Below are 19,116 nucleotides of genomic sequence, written 5' to 3'. Positions count from 1 at the left end.
GGCATTTATGGAAGTTATGTTTATGATATTTATTTATTTTAAAATAAGAAACTAGACACCTTTTCTGCTTACAGAAACACAAATTTGCCTTTTTCTTTGCAGCTCCACAACATATATCAAAATTGTGACAGCATAGGATAGGATTATTTTTTGTTTATATCTGGTACTTAGATTAGAATTAGAATTGTTATTTGGGTTTAAACTTAGCCTAGTAACAAAAAATAAGCTTTTTGAAATGAGCTACTTTTCCACATTTCTATTTCCAGTCACACACATTTTGGAGTCACTTCTTGTCACAGTCAAACAGTCTTGCTAAGGGATTTAATGAGTTAATGTGAAGCATAAAGCTGAATATGGGAGAATCTAGAACATTTCAAGTGTTTGATACATGTCACCGTGGGTTCTTATGGGTTAAAATATGGAAGTTGAATGAAGATACATGAATGTAAAAGCTGTATGTCAAAGTGTTATAAACTGAAAATAAAATAAAAATTATGTGGGGAAAAGAAAAAAAACCCCAGTATAGAATAATTTTGTTCCCTTTCCTTGTCTCTCCTAGGACTGTACCATCTGTATGGAGCCATTGGGGGGTCCGTCTGGATATAAGGGTCCAGGGGTGGGCCCTGTGTCTCGGGCGGAGTCAGTTGGGCGACTAGCACAGTGTGGACACCAGTACCATTTCCAGTGTCTGGTGGCCATGTATAACAACGGCAACAAGGACGGCAGGTAGGTCACAGAGCACTGATGAGGAGTGGTTTTCATGTTTTGAGCCCCAGGCACTGGCCAACCTTTTCTATGGTTAAAATCAGGTAATATTCATTATTCATCATTTCAAAAAAATAAAATCCCAAGCTGAAAACTTAAAACATTTTACAAATGTCACCACTATAGTTCAGTATAGAGAGCGCCAAAAATTATCCACCCTGAATTACATTAGTTATTAGTTTTGTGTTTACTGTTTATTGGAATACTAATGCATTTTGCCAAACTGGAATATCTGAAAATGATTTTACACTGCAAATTATTTGGTTCTTACCAAGATTTAAAACAAAACTTAGATTTATAAGTGCAAAAATAAGAATAATATATATATATATATACACACACACACACACACACACACACACACACACACACACATATATACATATAGATGCACACACACACTCATACATTCATATATATACATATATACATACCACACCAGTTAGAAAGACCAACATCACATGAACACAAGTCTGTAAAAATGTGTTTTGAGAAGTGAGTTAAAAGAAATCACTGGTTCTGCGAGCCTCAGGCAGGGCGTTCCAGAGTCGAGGGGCCCTTATGGTAAACGCCCTATCACCTTTAGTTTAGAGCCTGGACTTTGGGACAGCCAGAAGGGACCCGGGGCCCGAGGACCTTGTAGTGTAGTGTTTACTGCGTCCTTTTACAGTGACGATTATTCCTCATTGTCTCTTACCTGTTTGTTAAATCAGCACATCAACTCTCCCCTCTCTGCAGTCTTCAGTGTCCCACCTGCAAAACCATCTACGGCGTGAAGACAGGCAACCAACCGGCAGGGAAGATGGAGTACCATGTCATCCCGCACTCTCTACCAGGGCATCCTGACTGCAAAACCATACGCATCATCTACAACATACCACCAGGCCTTCAGGTACTGGACAAGACAGTAGGCTGACACTAGTGTTTGGGCGGCTGTGGCTCAGTTGGTAGAGCGGGTCGTCTTCTGATTGGAGGGTTGGTGGTTCTATCACTGACCATGGCAGCTTACATGTCGAAGTATTCTTGAGCAAGAAACTGAACCCCAAATTGCCCCCGATGCTGCGTTCATCGGGGTGTGAATGAATTCCCAATGGTGGCAGGTGGCACCGTTTGAATGTGTGTGTGAATGGGTGAATGAGTGCAGTCTGTAGTGTAAAGCGCTTTGAGTGGTCGCAGAGCGACTAGAAAAGCGCTATATAAGTGCAGGTCCATTACCATTTACTATTCTCATACCAGGAGTTTTCCTGATCCAGTGTGAGGTCAAAGGACAGAGAATGTCCTCTGCTCTACAGATTGTAAAGTCCTCTGTGGCCAACTTGTGCTTTTGTGCTGTATAAAAAAACTGAATTGAACTGAATTGAATGATGTATCCCCTGGTCAGGTTGATCAGCATGAGTGGCTAATAACATAATATATATATGTCCCCCTGCTCCCCTGTCAGGGACCAGAGCATCCGAACCCAGGGAAGCCCTTCACTGCCAGAGGCTTTCCCCGACACTGCTACCTCCCGGACAGCGAGAGAGGACGCAAGGTAAACACTCTTCCATCTTCTTATAGACAGGGACATTTCTGGCTTTTTCATTTTATGAGCATTTTAAGATGTGGTAATGTTTATCCCATCCATATTGGCATGGGTGTAATTTGTAGGGCTGCAACTAACGATTATTTCCATTATCGATTAATCTGTCGATTATTTAAACGATTAATTGATTAGTTGAGGGATGGGCAACTGGAGGCCCGGGGCCCGCATACGGCCCGCCCCCTCACTTGAAGTGGCCCTCAGTACAACTACATGCATTTTCAAATTTTAAAAGTTCAGTGTAAAAATACACAAAATGACTTCTTGCAATTAATGTTGGTCTGCTGTTCTTGCACTGAAAAAAAAAATCACAGCAGGTGGTTATTTTTGATTTGCTTCAAACCTTTTGTATTCCTATTTATACTGTTATACTTGCATCTGAGCATGAAATATGTTAAGTTACTGCACTGTAAACATATTTAAAATTGCAGTTTGATCATATCTGGTTAAGTACACGGTCCTATATGTCGCCCTGTGGTAGTGAACATGAAAAATTGTGGCCTCCTCCAGCATTTAAGTTGCCCATCACTGGATTAGTTGACGTCCTCAAATCTCTTGTTTTGTCCACAAACCAAAGAGATATTCAGTTTATTGCCATAAAGGAACAAAGAAACCAGAAATATTCACTGTGAAGAAGCTGAAATCAGAGAATTTGGACTGATTGTCTTAAAAAAAAATGCTCAAACCAACTATTCGATCATGAAAATTGTTGACAATTAATTTAATAATCAATTTTTGTTCGATTAATTGAATAATTGTTGCAGCTCTAGTAAGTTGTTTCCCAATTTTTTTAATAATATGTCTACAATAAACTGTGCATTCAAAATACAGGCACTCAGACCCTTCAGGACAAAAATGCCCACATTGATACCCGTTAAATAATAATTGTTGATCCAAGAAATGCCGTAGCAGTATAAAACCATGTATTTTGTTACATCAGATTGTCAATCTAGACTTGGTTTCAAAATGGAATTTTTACATTAACCCTCTGGAGTCTCCAAAAGCTCCAAATCATGACTTCTTGAGCCCTACTGTAAATGTACCTCTAAAGTTCTGGCTGTAAACTCCATGAGGACAGTTTCAGTTTGATGATGATATACCAAGTAAAACTGGAGACAAGCTCAAATATATTTAATATAAAATGATAGAACTGGATGGAACCCTTTTATATGTTAGATTTGCAACCTGTGTTCACATTTGCAACATTGCAAATTCTTCATTGAGCATGATAGTGTTTTGAAAGGTAAAGAAAAAAAGAACTGATTCAAAATCACATTTTATGTTGTTTTTTTCTTTGTTTCTTTTGGGTTCAAACTGTTGATCCAGTAAGACAGGATGAAAAAATAATTATCAGGTTGTATAGGTGCAGTTGTGCTGAAAAAATAGACATGGCTTTTAAATATGTTTTTAAGCTGTGTATACAGGCAGGATGAAAATGACTAAAAAATGGACAAAATAGCCCAAAACTCCATAGAGTTAACCTGTGGTTTTGACTAAATGTGACTGTTGCCAGGTACTGAGACTGCTCCTGGTAGCGTGGGACCGTAGGTTGATCTTCTCAGTTGGGACTTCGAGCACTACTGGAGAGTCTGACACCGTCATCTGGAACGAGGTACAGTATACAAAAACATTGGATTATAACTAGGGCCGGGACTCGATTAATAAAATTAATCTAATTAATTAGAGGCTTTGTAATTAATTAATCGAAATTAATGGCATTTTAATCACATATAAATATTTGACCTGAGAACAGTGAGAAGTAATTTTTTTCACATGGATTTTTAGTATACCATTGAATAATGACTGAATACATAAGCTTAAGCAACAAAAATATTGTTTATTTTTGTTCAAGTCCAACAGTCCAGTGCAATTTTTGCCATTAAGTGTAGCAATAGCATATTTAGAAATATAGTACATTTCATAAATTCAGGTAGCCTATAGGTAGGTAGACCTTCTGTAAACTATAATACTTTGGTTTTTGAAGTAAAACACAATACTTTCAAGTACATTCAGAACATTGGAAACCCTGACTATTAGAAAACATCTCTCTGTTACTTCAGAGGCCATAACAGACTTTGTTGATTTACCAACAGCTGGTTTAAAAAAATCAAATTCATTTCAGTCCATCCGTTGGTTTTTTGTAACAAAATGTCCCATCATCCACGGGGCCAACCAAAGCGTCTCATCAGCTTCTTCCTTCATGTTCACTGTGGTTTGTTGTTGTCTGAACTCATGAACGCTAGTTGGTGCTCCAGTATAATCGGTCCGCCTGAAACTCATCCAGTGAGAAACGTTCCGCGGTGCAAAAATAAGTGCCATTAAAATGCGTCAATTATTTTAACGCGTTCATTTTTGTGTAATTAAGTCATCTTAACACGTTAAAGTCCCGGCCCTAATTATAAATAAAAAATTAATTTGATATAGGTCAGTCATATATCACAGCAGGTGTGTTGTCACTGAAACAAAATAAAACATTTTTTCCCGTGTCTTTAAGGTCCACCATAAGACAGAGTTTGGCTCCAACCTGACAGGTCACGGCTTCCCTGACCCCGGACACCTGGACAACGTCCTGGAGGAGCTCAGAGCTCAGGGCATTACAGAGGACGACGGGCTGATGGAGAAGTGTAAGGACAAGTGAGCAGGGCAGCAGAGAAGAAAGAGACAGCCGTTTTAGGTCAGTGAAGAACTGGACGGGAGAACGAGGAGTAGAGGAAAAGACCATGAAAATAAGAGAAGCATGAGGAGGTCCTGGACTGAGACTCTCTCTCTTCCAGCACTTAAAAAGGCTTCAGGGGGACATTTCGGGTCATAGAAGACATTGATTTTGTTTTGCTGATGGAACCACTTTTCAAGATGTTGATGGAGTCACTGCTGGGTTCACCTGTCAATGCATGTCCAAACTTGAGTTTTTAAGCAAGCACAACAACAGAGGTGGGAGGTAGTTAGAGGAAGCTGCAGAACAGGAAGTAAGCAACGCAGAACAAGGAGGAAGTTAAGAAACCAGCAGGAAGAATGATGACGGCTCTATGGTTTTAGCTAGGTACTAAATGTTGATAAGTGAGAATGAACCGGTACTAATCCTTACAAAAACAAGTTCACTTTACTGATAGAGAGAGTAACCAGGATAAGAAGGCTAGGTGTTGGAGCAGTTCAATGAAAACTGAGAGAAAAGAACAAAGAGGAAGAAGTTGGAGCAGTGGGGGAGGGGACAGGAGGAGGGAACGTAGGAAAATGTAGCAGAAAGAGACAAAGATGGTGTATGAATGTAGCGTAGGATAGGAGTAGAGTAAAACTAACTTGTAGGGTACTAAACAGGTGTTTTGGCTATCATAAACACAAGGAAACCAAGAGTGAAGATGGGAAAGACAGAAGTAGTGCGTGCTTTATTCAGTGAAAGCTGCCTGTTTGTGGTGAAAGCTTAATGCTGTTGCTCCCTCTAGTGGTGGTTCTGATCAACTAAACCTCAGCCTGCAAGCTACTGGAACAAATCAAAATGTTACGAGTATCCACCTGTGTTCATTCTTTTATCATTACTATAATCCTCATTCAATACTTAACCTCCTACTTTTGACTTGATGTTTTTTGTATGATCTAGGCTTTGTATGTTTATGATTGTGTGTGAAATGACAAAAGACCAAACTTAGGCCTAGTCATTTGGGCCTATTTGGAGTCTTACTATTGATCCACTACAAGTTAACCCTAGATACCCAGGTACCAGTATTTACTTTGATATCTTTTTTTGTCCCTCACTCATTTTTGCTGTTGTGTCCTGTCAACAGTGAGGTACCAGTGAGAAGTGACGATTTTAATAATAAAAACCGGATGATGAGCATTTTCAGGATTACCAAAAGTACTGAGGATTGGCTTCGAGGCCGAGTGTTTAGTTGTAGTTGAATGAGCTTCACTGTCTGTGTTTACACGTAGAGAGAGAAATGAACGTGGGGCTGGTCTCACAGCCACAAAGCCCCTCAGATTGGGCAGAGGGTTGGGCAGGATGGAGAGGAAAAGATGTAGACCTGAGGAGAAAACACCCTCAATATTCACAGATTTTAGGTTGGTCAATCTGACAAGTTATAACTAGTTTGACTAGTTAGACCCCGATAAACAAGGAAAAACATGATGACACAGTCAGCAATTAAGGGTCCCATATTAATGTAGTTGTAAAATCCTTTCTAATGTACCATCAAAGATAATAAATTAAGACTTTTTCCTCATTTTAACTCATCAAAACCTGCTTTCAGACAACACGTCAGCTGCTCCGCTGTACACATTATTTCCAATGTCTTGCCACGGCACAGCAAAAAGGTGTGTCTAAAAACAAGATAAACACACTAAATCTGAGGGAAATGATCTTGCTGCATGGACGGATAATTTCACTTGACAAGATTTCTTAAATGAAGATTATTAAATCTAGAAATAAGCATGTTGAACACTTGAAATAAGAAATTAACTCTTAAAACAAGATAAATTAAAGCTGCCAGCAGTGATGAACTGGTCCGAGCGGAGTGCACTGCAGATTATTTGTTTCTTACCAAGGTAAAAAAAAAACTTTAGATTTAGAAGTGTTCGATAATTTATCGAAAACTCTTGTTTTAAGAGTCCATTTTTTATTTTATGCGTTCAACATGCTTATTTCTAGATTTAATAATCTTCATTTAAGAAATCTTGTCAAGTGAAATTATCTGTCCATACAGCAAGATCATTTCCCTCAGATTTAGTGTTTTTATCTTGTTTTTAGACACACCTTTTCTGCAGTGTGCGTGCAGATGCATCTGAAAAAACTCTGCGATTTGAGCCGTGCTTACCGCTGGGTTTGGCAGTGTGTCTGAAAGGGACATTAGAATAACTACTAGGAACACATCACAACTGCACTTGCTCCTGATTGGCTGCCTTACTTAAAATAGCTGAAATTCATCCAATCAGGCCAGTCTGCAGCATCAGAACCAGGAGGCAATCTGTGAATTGAACTCATACACTGCAAAAAGCCACCTCTCAAAAACAAGAAAAAAAGTACAAAAAATAGGTGTATTTTGCTTAAAAATAGCAAAATTATCTGCCAATGGAACAAGAAAATTTGGCTTGTCAAGACCAAAAACAAGTAAAAATATCTAATCTTAATGAACCCACGAATACCTTAGAATTAGTGTATTCTAACCAATATCAAGGGCATTTTTTCTTGATTCTAATGAAATACAAGTGACCTGTTTTCTCAATATGTTGAAAAATATTCTTGAATTAATAATAAGTAAAGGCTTGAGCCATCATCTTGACATAATGGTATGCATAGGCATTCTATTTCTAGAAACCAGCAAAGTCAGGCTAAAAACTAGAGTACTTTTCTTGATACAGCTACAAAGATTTTTCTCTGTATGTAGTGTACTCTGCTCAGGCCAATTCATTTAATTTATCTTGTTTTAAGAGTTAATTTCTAATTTTAAGTGTTCAACATGCTTATTTCTAGATTTAATAATCTTCAAATCTTGTCAAGGTAAATTATCTGTTCATGCAGCGAGATCATTTCCCTCAGATTTAGTGTTTTTATCTTGTTTTTAGACACACCTTTTTGCAGTGTAGCTGCTGTGTCAGCCAATCAGTTATGCAAGTTCTTTCTTTGTGGATGTTTCAATTCTTGTGAGAATTACAGTAAATACAGTAAATATTCTTGTAGATTTTTGCAGATCGTTTTTTAGGATAAAATATAAAGAGCATTATCTTGCAGCTGCACCAGAGGAGCGATGTGTTACAGTCTAAGAAAAGATTCAGGAGGTTAGTTAGCATGACTTAAAAACATGAGCTTTTTCAGCATAAAAATTACAATTTGTTACATGTCCATTGTTTTATTAAGTTGATAACTTATTTCAAGAAGTTGATCAAAATCAAAAATGAAGAAAGATGTCTTAATTCAGAAATATATTGATTTTGGATAAGGATTTCTGCCTTCACTTAACAAGGAAAAGTATTAACGTAATGAAACTTAATATTGTATTACATTATGTCTGACTTAAGTGAAATACGTTACTTAGACTCAATAAAATTGAGGTAACAATTTGCATGTACTTTGCTGAGTAAAAAGAAAGTAAAATAAAGGAGTTATAGCAACTTATATAGAGTAATTTGACCACTTCTTAACACTAAAACGTTGATATAAAAATGTAGTTGGTTCAACATAATGAAGCTTGTAGAGGACAAAACAAATCATGTTGGTTGGACTAGACTATTTGAGTTAGTCCAGCTATAAAAGTCTCATGGGAAATACTCAATAATGTCTTAGTTGGAATTACTTAAAAAGATTAATGCAAATTGTTACAACAGATTTTTTTAAATTTAAGCCAGTGTCATTTTTTTAGAGTGTAGGAATGTGTGCCAAATTGTAGGATACACAATATGGGACATTTAATCTGTGACATGTGGAGCTCAGATTGAGATCAGCAGCATCATTGTTATCCTAACAGTGAAAATAACTCTTCTCTTCTTTCCTCTACCTCTCCTGACTGATCACACACTGCCAAGTCTTTGAGTTGGGTCTGTAAACGACCCCTTATTACAAGTGTGTATGTCTGTGTGTGAAAAAGAGAATATATATGGTATACTACCAACATGCTCCCAGTTTAGGTTTAGAGTAATATTTTAGTAGCTCACAGGAATCACATCATCCTTTTGGTGGTGTTTGATGATCATATCCCTTCTTATGTTATTTTAATATGAAATGTAGTTATACCTTTGTTTTTAATAGCATTTCTTTTGACACTATCATAAACTGCCTTTCTTATTTTGTATGTTTATGCTGTATTACTTATATCCCTTTCCATTTGTTACATTTGGTTTACAAAGACAGTTCTGTCATGTACAATGTCTTTTTTTTTCATTGTGTACAGAAGTTAAGCTGATTTATGTCATCTTTTCTTTGGAAAAGGATTTTGATGGTAGACTTTTATTTGAGTGTGAAATGTAATGAATTTTAATAGCAAGTTAAACTGTGATATACTTGCTCTTCTATGAGGTACTTATACTGATTTTCTACATATCATCTGTCGTGCTACTTTTGTGCACTGAGCCTTTATCTGCCTACAGGAGCTCTCACAAACTGTGACCCTGGAAGGTTTGTAGCAGATGTGTTGATGGAAATTTTGGTCTTAGTTTTTTGTCCACCCCTCTTTTCGCTGCAGAATTGTTCCGGTGAAGATGGCATGCTGAAAATAGTTATTTTAAACATTGTACAATATAATATAATCACAATTTCCTCCTATGTTGATGCAGTTTTCTCACTCTGCGAACCCAAACACCTCACTATGACTTGGGACAACTCAGATTTTGTATGGGCAGTAAGTCACTTGATTGTTGATTTCAGTTTGTCTTTTTGTTATCAAAGCAACGCTTTTTTATTTCAAAACAATGAACAAGAAATTGAAATAAATGTTTTATTACTATTTCTCTTGACTTAATGAATTTGACAAACTATTGATTTGGCCATGATTTGTAATTGCGGGTTTATGAAATTTCTCTAACTTGAACCTCAAGTGTTTGTGGAAGAGTTTGATGATGGATCAGTGGTGTGCAGTGTCTGAAGCCATGTGAGAACTGTAGCAAACAGCTATGACTAGTACTTAACATTTCAGTTGAGTCCCTTCTTTAAATGAGTATCTCTTTCCCTTCACCACTTCTCATTCCTACTCAAGGCAACCTCTTCATAAGTGTGTAGAGAAGGCCTTCCTTCATTGTCTTCTTGTTCATGAGGGGTGGGTGGGAAACGGTGACAGTAGGTGCTGGAGAGAGCAAAGTGTATATATTACAAAGATAAGGAGTACGGGTGATTAATACAAGAAAAAAAATAAAGAATGAATGAAATTTTCTTGTCGTGTTGTTCTCATTTTTATCAGACAGAGGCATACAGTAAAACTTTCGGAAGATATACTGACATTTTTTTTTTCTTGTTTTCCGGAATGCGCTTCATGGAGGAGCAGCATTGTTTGGGAGCTCTCTGATTTTGCACAAATTTGCTAAGTTTTTATGTATTTTTTATAGGGCCGGGACTTTAACACGTTAATTAAGATTAATTAATTACACAAAAATTAACGAGTTAAAAAAATTGATGCATTTTAATCGCACTTATATTTGCACCGCGGAACGTTTCTCACTGGATGAGTTTCAGGCGGACCGATTATACTGGAGCACCAACTAGCGTTCATGAGTTCAGACAACAACAAACCACAGTGAACATGAAGGAAGAAGCTGATGAGACGCTTTGGTTGGCCTCATGGATGATGGGACATTTTGACAACCGAATGGATGGACTGAAATTAATTTGTTTTTTTTAAACCAGCTGTTGGTAAATCAACAAAGTCTGTTATGGCCTCTGAAGCAACAGAGAGATGTTTTCTAATAGTCAGGGTTTCCAATGTTCTGAATGTACTTGAAAGTATTGTGTTTTACTTCAAAAACCAAAGTATTATAGTTTACAGAAGGTCTACCGACCTATAGGCTACCTGAATTTATGAAATGTACTATATTTCTAAATATGCTATTGCTACACTTAATGGCAAAAATTGCACTGGTCTGTTGGACTTGAACAAAAATAAACAATATTTTTGTTGCTTAAGCTTATGTATTCAGTCATTATTCAATGGTATACTAAAAATCCATGTGAAAAAAATTACTTCTCACTGTTCTCAGGTCAAATATTTATATGCAATTAAAATGCCATTAATTCCGATTAATTAATTATAAAGCCTCTTATTAATTAGATACATTTTTTTAATCGAGTCCCGGCCCTAATTTTTTATAATATTTTTGATGGATACTTCTGTGGAGAGAAGAGTTTATGCAAGATAAAAGCTTTTTTCATTAAAACAGAGCAAGTCTGGAGGACACCATCACCCTATTCCAACTGAGTTGAAGAGTTGTTTTCGTGGTGGACCAAAAAAACAGCAGTGGACGGCTCCTCTCTCTCTGTTGCAGGACGGAGAGATTCAAAAGATCCTTCTCTCCTACAGACATCAGGCTGTCTCATTCCAACAGAGATTCTACCAGAATAACTGAATTTACCCTCGGGGATAAATTAAGTCATTTTGATTTTGATTTGATTTGACCAAAACTTGAATGTAATGCAACTGTAGGCATGGATGACTGGATGACAGATCCTTCACAGGTCACTGGTTTGAATCCGGCTCCAAGGAGGTTTAATATATATAGATATATATATATATATCTATATATATAAATTAAAGGAGATGTCATGAAAAACTCTTTTTCAGTGCTTGTGGTCACATATTTGGGTTTATATATATATATATTTACATATATATATCCTTTAATTTATTATCGGTTCTTTCTACTGTTTCTACACAATAACATTATGATCAATCTACTGCTAGAACCAACCATCTTATATTAGCAAGTTGAGTTTTTCCTAAGATCATTTAACTTTCAAGAGTAGAAAAGAAAACATGAAAAATTGCAACTTGTAGTGTTTTTATTTTTTGCTTATATTTCTAACCAATAAAAACTATTGTTTGATAATATGCAATACAAATTATTTTACGACTGTCACAACCACATATCTTTTAATCATTAAAAATAGGAGTTAGTAACATCGTGCTTTACTTCAACGTGTGAGTCATACTGGTCAATTCTGTCTTCTTCTTTAAGGAATGAGATTGTGAGATGAATCGGAGGCGACGTCTTTCACAAGAAGCTCATGACGGTTCCCTTCTTCCCCACCTGGTGAGGCTCTAGCGCGTGGAACTGAATAACAATCCTGTGAACCAGAGCAAAGCTGTCAATCATTTTCCCATTTACCGCATTCATGTAAATATGAGAATAACACAGAATGTAGGGTTGAAGTGCAGCTCTTGGTCCCCAGCTGCTGTGTGTTCTTTCAAGTATTAAGCAGTGCTGCTCTTTTTCTTGAAGAAGTTATGACATTTTGTGGAAGAATCTGATAACAGAATTTCTCTTGCAGACTGAATATATAGTGTCATGGATTCCACTGCAGTAGTTGTAGTTTTACCAAGACAGTCCATTCAGCAAAACACATTTCTATCAACAAAGGCCCCGTTTACAAGAGAACGCTTGCAGGTAAAAACGATAAAATATTTTATCAGAAGTGCCTTTCATTTAGACGGTGACGATGTTTTTGGGGCTTAAAAATGCAAAAATGTGAAACCAGCCTCCAGAGTGTAAAACTGTAATCCGCTCCGCTGTAGCATGTCCATCTACACTGCCAAGACACAAAACTCTGCTCAGATCTGCTCACGTCACGTACGCGTTTACGTCACATACATGCTCCAGTACAGGGAAATAAACAAACATGTGGGATTATTTCCATGCGTGGGACCTTCAAGCTGCTCTGGCAGCTCTAACAAATTTACAGGAGTCTTTCCACCAAATGTACAGGATATGTACAGATAGTATTAGTGAACAGAGAAGGATCTGGAATTACCTCTATCACATTTTGGATGCACCAATTGGTGGAAGGCGAGCCAGACGGCTTTGGACGAGACCTGGAAGATCTAGTGGATGGTGGAGAACTTTGTGGAAGGAGTAGGGTTGTCAAAAGCATCGATACTAAAACGTTGTATCCGGATACGATACTCATTTTCAAAAGTATTGATTCATGTTGGCCGTGTTATTATTAGCCATTAGCCGCAGCTAGCAATTAAAGGCTGACGTCACGTCAATGATTATAATCAACGTAAATAAATACATAAATAAGGCACGTAGTATGCCTATATTATGTTTATTGACACAGTGTCAGTATACATAAGCATAGAGTTAATAAGTTTACATAAATTTTGGAGACTGAAAAGTGTTATTTTCTCTCTTGAAGTCCCAGAATGAAGCAGAGAAAAGTCGACCTGCAACCAAACAGCAACACACACAGCCGAAAATATTGTTCTAATTGTTATTGTTTATTGTATTTATTTATTTTTTGCACTACCTCAGACCTGAAGCTTGTTATCATAGTTGCAGTTTCTTTTTGCACAACTGTTTCTTATTATAAATATTTAACCTGTGGTTCTGTTAATTTTTACATGTTGCATTTTTCTTGTTAATAAAAATATTTCTGTTAAATTTTGGGGTCTTTGTTTTTATCCTGGTGGTATCGAAAATGGTATCGAGTATCGAATATTTTCCTGAGTATCGGTATCGAGTTGAAAATCTTAGTATCGTGACAACCCTAGGAAGGAGTAGCTGATGAAAATATGTGTTGTGTAAACTTCCACATGCCCAAAGATGCTCTTATCTCTTTAAGTGATGCCGCCTGGCATGCATACCCAATCACATTCACACACTTTAGCGTCACCGTATGCAGCAGATTTCCTCCTGAAAACGCTCGTCTAAACACAGAATAAAAAGTGAAGACGCAACGCCACTTTTTCGTCTTCTGTTCAGACCGTCATCATGTAAACATAGCCAAAGAGTGCAGTACAATTAAAGACAAAGGCACATCGTGTTCATGGTGAATTTAGGTCCATCTGACACATGTATGAAACAGGAATAAATGTGACATTGTTCTGATTGGTAATGTCAAATGGGCGATTCTCGGCCTCGGCTGTTTTTTATGCGCATCACTCGCGTCTCACAGATCAAATATGATTCCATTCTAATCAATGTGTCAGTCACTGGAAGCGTGAGACACACGTCTTACTGAGACCCCACATGGTTTTTTATGAGTTGGGGCTGTTTTATTCTTTAGTCAAGCATTTTTTGCATAAAAAGCTGTTTAAATCACACAAATATCCCGCTGTATGTGTTCTGAACTATGTTGATTGATCAATGCTGCCACTCTGTCTGTGTTCCTGTTTCACAAGAAGCAAATTCCGTCGCTCGTAATGGTGGGCGGAGAATTAAAATCAATCAATATATACATTATTGAGGTCTTCCGTGAAGCTGAGATGAAAACTATTCAGTAAATCAGTCATTTCAATACATTTCTGCTGTCAAATAGCTGCTGAAGGCAGTTCAGTCAGCCGCTGTCCACACAGCTGCTGCAGACAGACAGCAGGTGAGTTAAGGTCACAGACACACTGTGAGCCTTCATTGATCAAGTAACATGCGGTAAATAAGTTCAAAACACACATACAGTGGAATATTTGTGTGATTTAAACAGCGGTCTATGCAGAAAACTCACAAAACACGACTAAAAACGTGTCCAGTGGGGATAGCAAAATCACATATCGCTCCCAGTGCAAATTGGCAGTTAGACATTTTTCTTTGTTTGCTTGTTAGGATAGTTTGTGACCTAATAAACCACTGCTATCTGATGTATACTTTCCCAATGTCACTCTATCGTCTGTGACTGTCTGCATGCAGGACACTATTAGTTAGGCGGCTTAGGACCAGATTTAAGAAGAATGGGGACACGACGGACAAAAGCTCAACATTTTTTCCACATGCTCTCCATCACCATAGGTTTCAATTTTTGATGGGAGCCGCCAAGATTGCGGATCAGAGATGGCAGCCATATAAAGTCAATGAGAACAAATATATCTTCCAAGCCACTTAGAAGGTCAATCTTGGTGTCAAAATATACATTTTCTGTTGGGGAAAATGTATATACAAGATCTGACATGAGATGAAAGCGTTCCCTTGATTTTTTTGAGCAGTGTACATGGCAGCTAATCCGCACTCTGCCGTGAACATAGAGTCCAAACATTGTAAACTCAGGATTCCCTGCAGCAGCACTTGAAGCGAGTTGCCCAGTCTGAGTGAAAATGAACATATCTATTTGATCAAATAATCATCTAGTGATATTCTCAATAGATTTAAATGATTCCTTTACGCAGAAAATGTATATTTTGACACCAATATTGACCTTTTAAGTGGCTTGGAAGATATATTGGTTCTCATAGACCTTATATGGCTGCCATCTCCGATCCGCAATCTTGATGAAGTGGCTCCTACCAAGAATTGAAACCTTTAGTTATAGAGAGCATGTGGAAAAAATTGGTGCTTTTGTCCAGCGTGTCCCCTTTATTTAGCTCAGCCACCTGACTATAAGCTGCGCTGTGCAGACACGGTTCTGTTACAGAGCATTCTATCAATGGAATGATACACTTTAAATATTGCTCGACCGCGTGAATTTGATCGTGGGAAGCCAACATCGTGATTAAAATTTGATGAATTGTGCAGCCCTATTGGAAACTATAATGTTTTTCCCAAATGATCTGATTTTGAGGCATTCTATTATCAAATGGCTTGAATATAGTGCATATAGCTGCCAAATGTTTGTCTCCTCCATCATTAGAGGAATATGCAAACACCTAACCCTAACCTCAAGTGAAAAAACTTTGCACAGACAGAAGTCAGTATAGTTAAGGCCAGACATTTTAGAGAACATAAACTTATAAATACATTTCTGAGTTAAGGTTACTTTCAACTTTCTGATTAATGATTGTATTGCCAGAGAATGTTCTCTCAAATGCTTGTTTTGTAATATCAATGTGCTCACCTGTCTTCAGTCAGACTCAGTTCTCTGGTGAGGAACTCAAAGATCTTTGCACTGTGCTCCTTGTTCTTGACAGCAGTGTCAGTCACACCGATAGCAGACACTGACAGCATCACACAGGGAGAGCTGGAGCCGGCCATGAGCATGGGCAAGCCAGGATTAACCACCACGTTCATCCTCTGAAAGACAGCCACCATGACGGCTGACATTACTGACCGAAAATATGGGTCCACATAGCAGGGAGTGAAAGCAATATCAAGACAGATAAAGTAAGTACATTTCCCCACCACAAGGTCAGAGCTCATTCATTCTGCTGGGTGTCAAAGTCTGCAACCTACTCTAGTTATTCAGAACAGAAGCAATGCTTATGTTTACTGAGTAACTTTTGTCTGCATTAGTCATTGTCATTTTTATAGACATGCAACCTAGAGACAGGTGAAGCAGACTAATGCTCCCTACACACCAGAAGACTTTGAACAGATTTGGAAAAGACTCCTGAAAACTATTATCTCACACCTGCTCACATCTAAAGACAAGTGTTTAGAGTTTTTAATCTCACACTGAGATTTTAGACAGACTGTCAATCATTCAGGGAAACTATATACAAGACTACAACTAGATTCTTTTTTAAAAAGAAGAGGAGAAGACGCCACAAAATGCCCCTCACAAAGTTGAAAAAGGGTTTCTGTTTTTATCACAAAAAAGTTGACTATTTAACAGTAAAAATAGATATAAGGAAGAATAAAGGAAAGGAACATTTAGAAATTAATTCATGATATACATTTATGTCCTATTAAATTATAATGTGTTTAATTGAATAATTATATTTATCAACTATTAATTTAGTTAATCACACATTAATCATCAATTATTTATTACTTATTTATGTATATGTTTATTATACATTTTAACTGGGTCTCCTTACTGTTCTCTTTGCTAAGAAACATTTAAATATATGACATCACTATATTTTTATTTAGGACTGAGCTTACTAGCATTATTGTGATGTTCCTTTTTCCTGTGGAAGTGGTTTTACTGGCCGGTCAGGAACCGGGGACCTTTTCCCCTGCTCATCTATTGGTTGGTGATTGTGTTACGTCACTGAGACTTGAGATAATATCAAACACGTTAGATATGATCAAACCCAAGACGAGGAAAAGACTGATATGAAACAGAGCAGATTACTACCTTAAACTTAACCATGGAGATGACGGAGTGCCGTGACTCCAGTAGAACTCCTAGATTTACTGAAGACTTTCAGCTTTTAGTCTGGGACTGTGGAGATCGTTTGGTGTAAGCCCAGCGTATAATAACAATTAAACCTCTGAAGTCCAGGAGATTTTGGTTCAAATTTGTCAACTTCCTATGCATTCATTTCTGTCTCTGTTTAGCATCTTTCAGTCTGTCCTTAGATCACATGCATGGCTCCTTTTTCTCCACACAAACTTGGCTATCAGTCAGATGTTTCATTTTATTTTAATTAACAAAGTATAAAGCTGCCAGGAACCCAAAATACAAACAAAAGACACAGGTGTCTGTGGAAATGTACCTTTTTTTTTTTTTTTTTTTTTTTTTTTTTTTTAACATTTATACACACAAAAACAGCAGAAAAATAATAAATAATGAAACTACAAAACAGTCTATTTGCATGTAAATTAAAAATAGTCTAGAAACATAAATGGCACACTGTGAAAGCTCCTATGATTGACTTTCAACTGTCTTTCTCAGCTTGTCTACATATCATATATAAATAAAGTTATTACTGTAAATAAAACGTGTATTTATGGACTCCAGAGGGTTAACAACTTCTGTTATAGTTTTTCGATCTGGACCTGGTCCATTGTGGCCTGGATGTTTTTTTTGTATTTTCACAAGTAAAATAAAGCTTTCACAATTCTGACAGTATATTTTAAAGAATAACTGGCCTCTCTGGGGTAATCTAAATCAGATTAGATTTCTTTCAATCTGGACCAATGTGTTCCAGATGAGAAACGATTTGATTTATTTTCCCAGACTAGAGCTTTATCTCACTGGGAGTGGTTTTCATACTATGTCAATGCTTCCCTAAACACAATTGCACAACAGTAAGTGATGCAACAAAAAAAAACGGACCACAACTTTTCCCCTAAATGCAAAATTTATGGACAAATATCAGCCAATGAGGATGAAGAATCCTCAGAGGGCGTGGTGTTGTTCTGACATGTCCCAGTAGCTCCAGTGGTTCCAGCTGGCTATGAAATGGTTAACTAGTGACTCCGTTAGGAACAGTTAGTGTTCTAGTTTTAGTGTTTTAGATGAAATGTGTCTTTCTTACCTCCTCTGGTTTGCCCAGAGCAGCAGCGGTGCAGGAGCACAGCTTCTTCACGAAGTCCTCAGAGAATGAAGCGGCCGCTAGGTTACTCTTAAGCTCGATGAAAGGCATCTTTAATAAACTAGAGTTCAGTTTTAGTGAGGGGAGTATGGAGCTGACGAGGGAGGACCAATGACAGACACAGCGGCTCTGCTGCTGCTTCTTCTTCTTCTTTGGTGTGTATTGGCAGTTGGAATCCTTTTCGTTGCATTTACCGCCATCTGCTGGACTTAACTTCTTTCATACTTTTCTTCTGTTCTATTCTTTGAATTAGTCCAGTTGAGGCAAGAAATCTGTTAGAATAGTTTGATTATTCTACGTTGTTTAAAATGAAATGATTACTGTGTCTCTCTTGTTTTTGTATTTGTTGTCCGTCTCCACGGTCATCAAAGGTCACTATGCATGCGTAATTCACTAAACCTTGGTAATATCTATCTCTATGCATTTATATATTTATCAGGCAATGTGATTTTGATACTTTTTTGATTATGTTTGTGTGTTAATGTTGATTTAGAAACTGTGATTACTCTATTACATATATTCCATTTGCTTAAACTGATTAAGATTCTATAATCACAAATAATAGTATTGTCTGTTTTATATTTTTTAGACTTTAAAATAACAAGTAGACATTGAAAAATCTTTTGGCTCCTGTTATATCTCTGCAGAACATAACAAGGCAGAATGTTCGTCATAACAAGTTTGTTAGCAGGTCAGGGCACGGCCTTGTTCCGGGCAGCAAGATTGCTGCCCAGGTGACATGACGTGTCACTGTATTGGATGAAGAAGGCGGAACTTCCTGAAAGAAATCTACCTTCATGATAAAATAATGATTGTTAGTTTTGGACCGGGGGTTTTAGGGGAAGAGACGAGGTTTCAGACTTCATGACCTGTAACCCATCTGTGTGTATCAGGGACATTTAAAAGGTGAACCCAGAGCTCTGTAACTTCACATTTCTTGACGTATTGTAATAA

The 19,116-nt window shown here is 37.4% G+C and overlaps 2 protein-coding genes across 3 annotated transcripts in view; one reads left to right on the top strand and one right to left on the bottom strand.

Annotated features, from left to right (window-relative positions):
• Window positions 1-9,993, top strand: part of LOC131973184 (E3 ubiquitin-protein ligase DTX1-like) — a 45,954-nt gene extending 35,961 nt beyond the window's left edge. For both annotated transcript variants that reach the window (XM_059335084.1, XM_059335076.1), the window contains exons 8-12: window positions 560-726; window positions 1,504-1,657; window positions 2,207-2,296; window positions 3,858-3,956; window positions 4,839-9,993. In XM_059335084.1, the coding sequence (XP_059191067.1) occupies window positions 560-726; window positions 1,504-1,657; window positions 2,207-2,296; window positions 3,858-3,956; window positions 4,839-4,982 (654 nt within the window). In that variant the 3' untranslated portion in view covers window positions 4,983-9,993. The remainder of the gene's footprint in view (window positions 1-559; window positions 727-1,503; window positions 1,658-2,206; window positions 2,297-3,857; window positions 3,957-4,838) is intronic.
• Window positions 9,994-11,795: 1,802 nt separating this feature from the next.
• Window positions 11,796-18,306, bottom strand: ddt (D-dopachrome tautomerase). The gene is made up of 3 exons (XM_059335225.1): window positions 18,106-18,306; window positions 15,795-15,970; window positions 11,796-12,098 (listed from the first exon to the last, which is right to left on the bottom strand). Exons 1-3 carry the CDS (start codon window positions 18,211-18,213, stop codon window positions 12,026-12,028), a joined length of 357 nt encoding a protein of 118 aa, XP_059191208.1. The 5' UTR covers window positions 18,214-18,306; the 3' UTR covers window positions 11,796-12,025.
• Between the last annotated feature and the right edge of the window lie 810 nt (window positions 18,307-19,116).

Source organism: Centropristis striata, chromosome 1 (genome assembly GCF_030273125.1).
Source record: "Centropristis striata isolate RG_2023a ecotype Rhode Island chromosome 1, C.striata_1.0, whole genome shotgun sequence".
Classification (NCBI taxonomy): domain Eukaryota; kingdom Metazoa; phylum Chordata; class Actinopteri; order Perciformes; family Serranidae; genus Centropristis; species Centropristis striata.
Note: the sequence above shows the minus strand (reverse complement) of the source record. Positions and strands in the feature narration are given on the sequence as shown.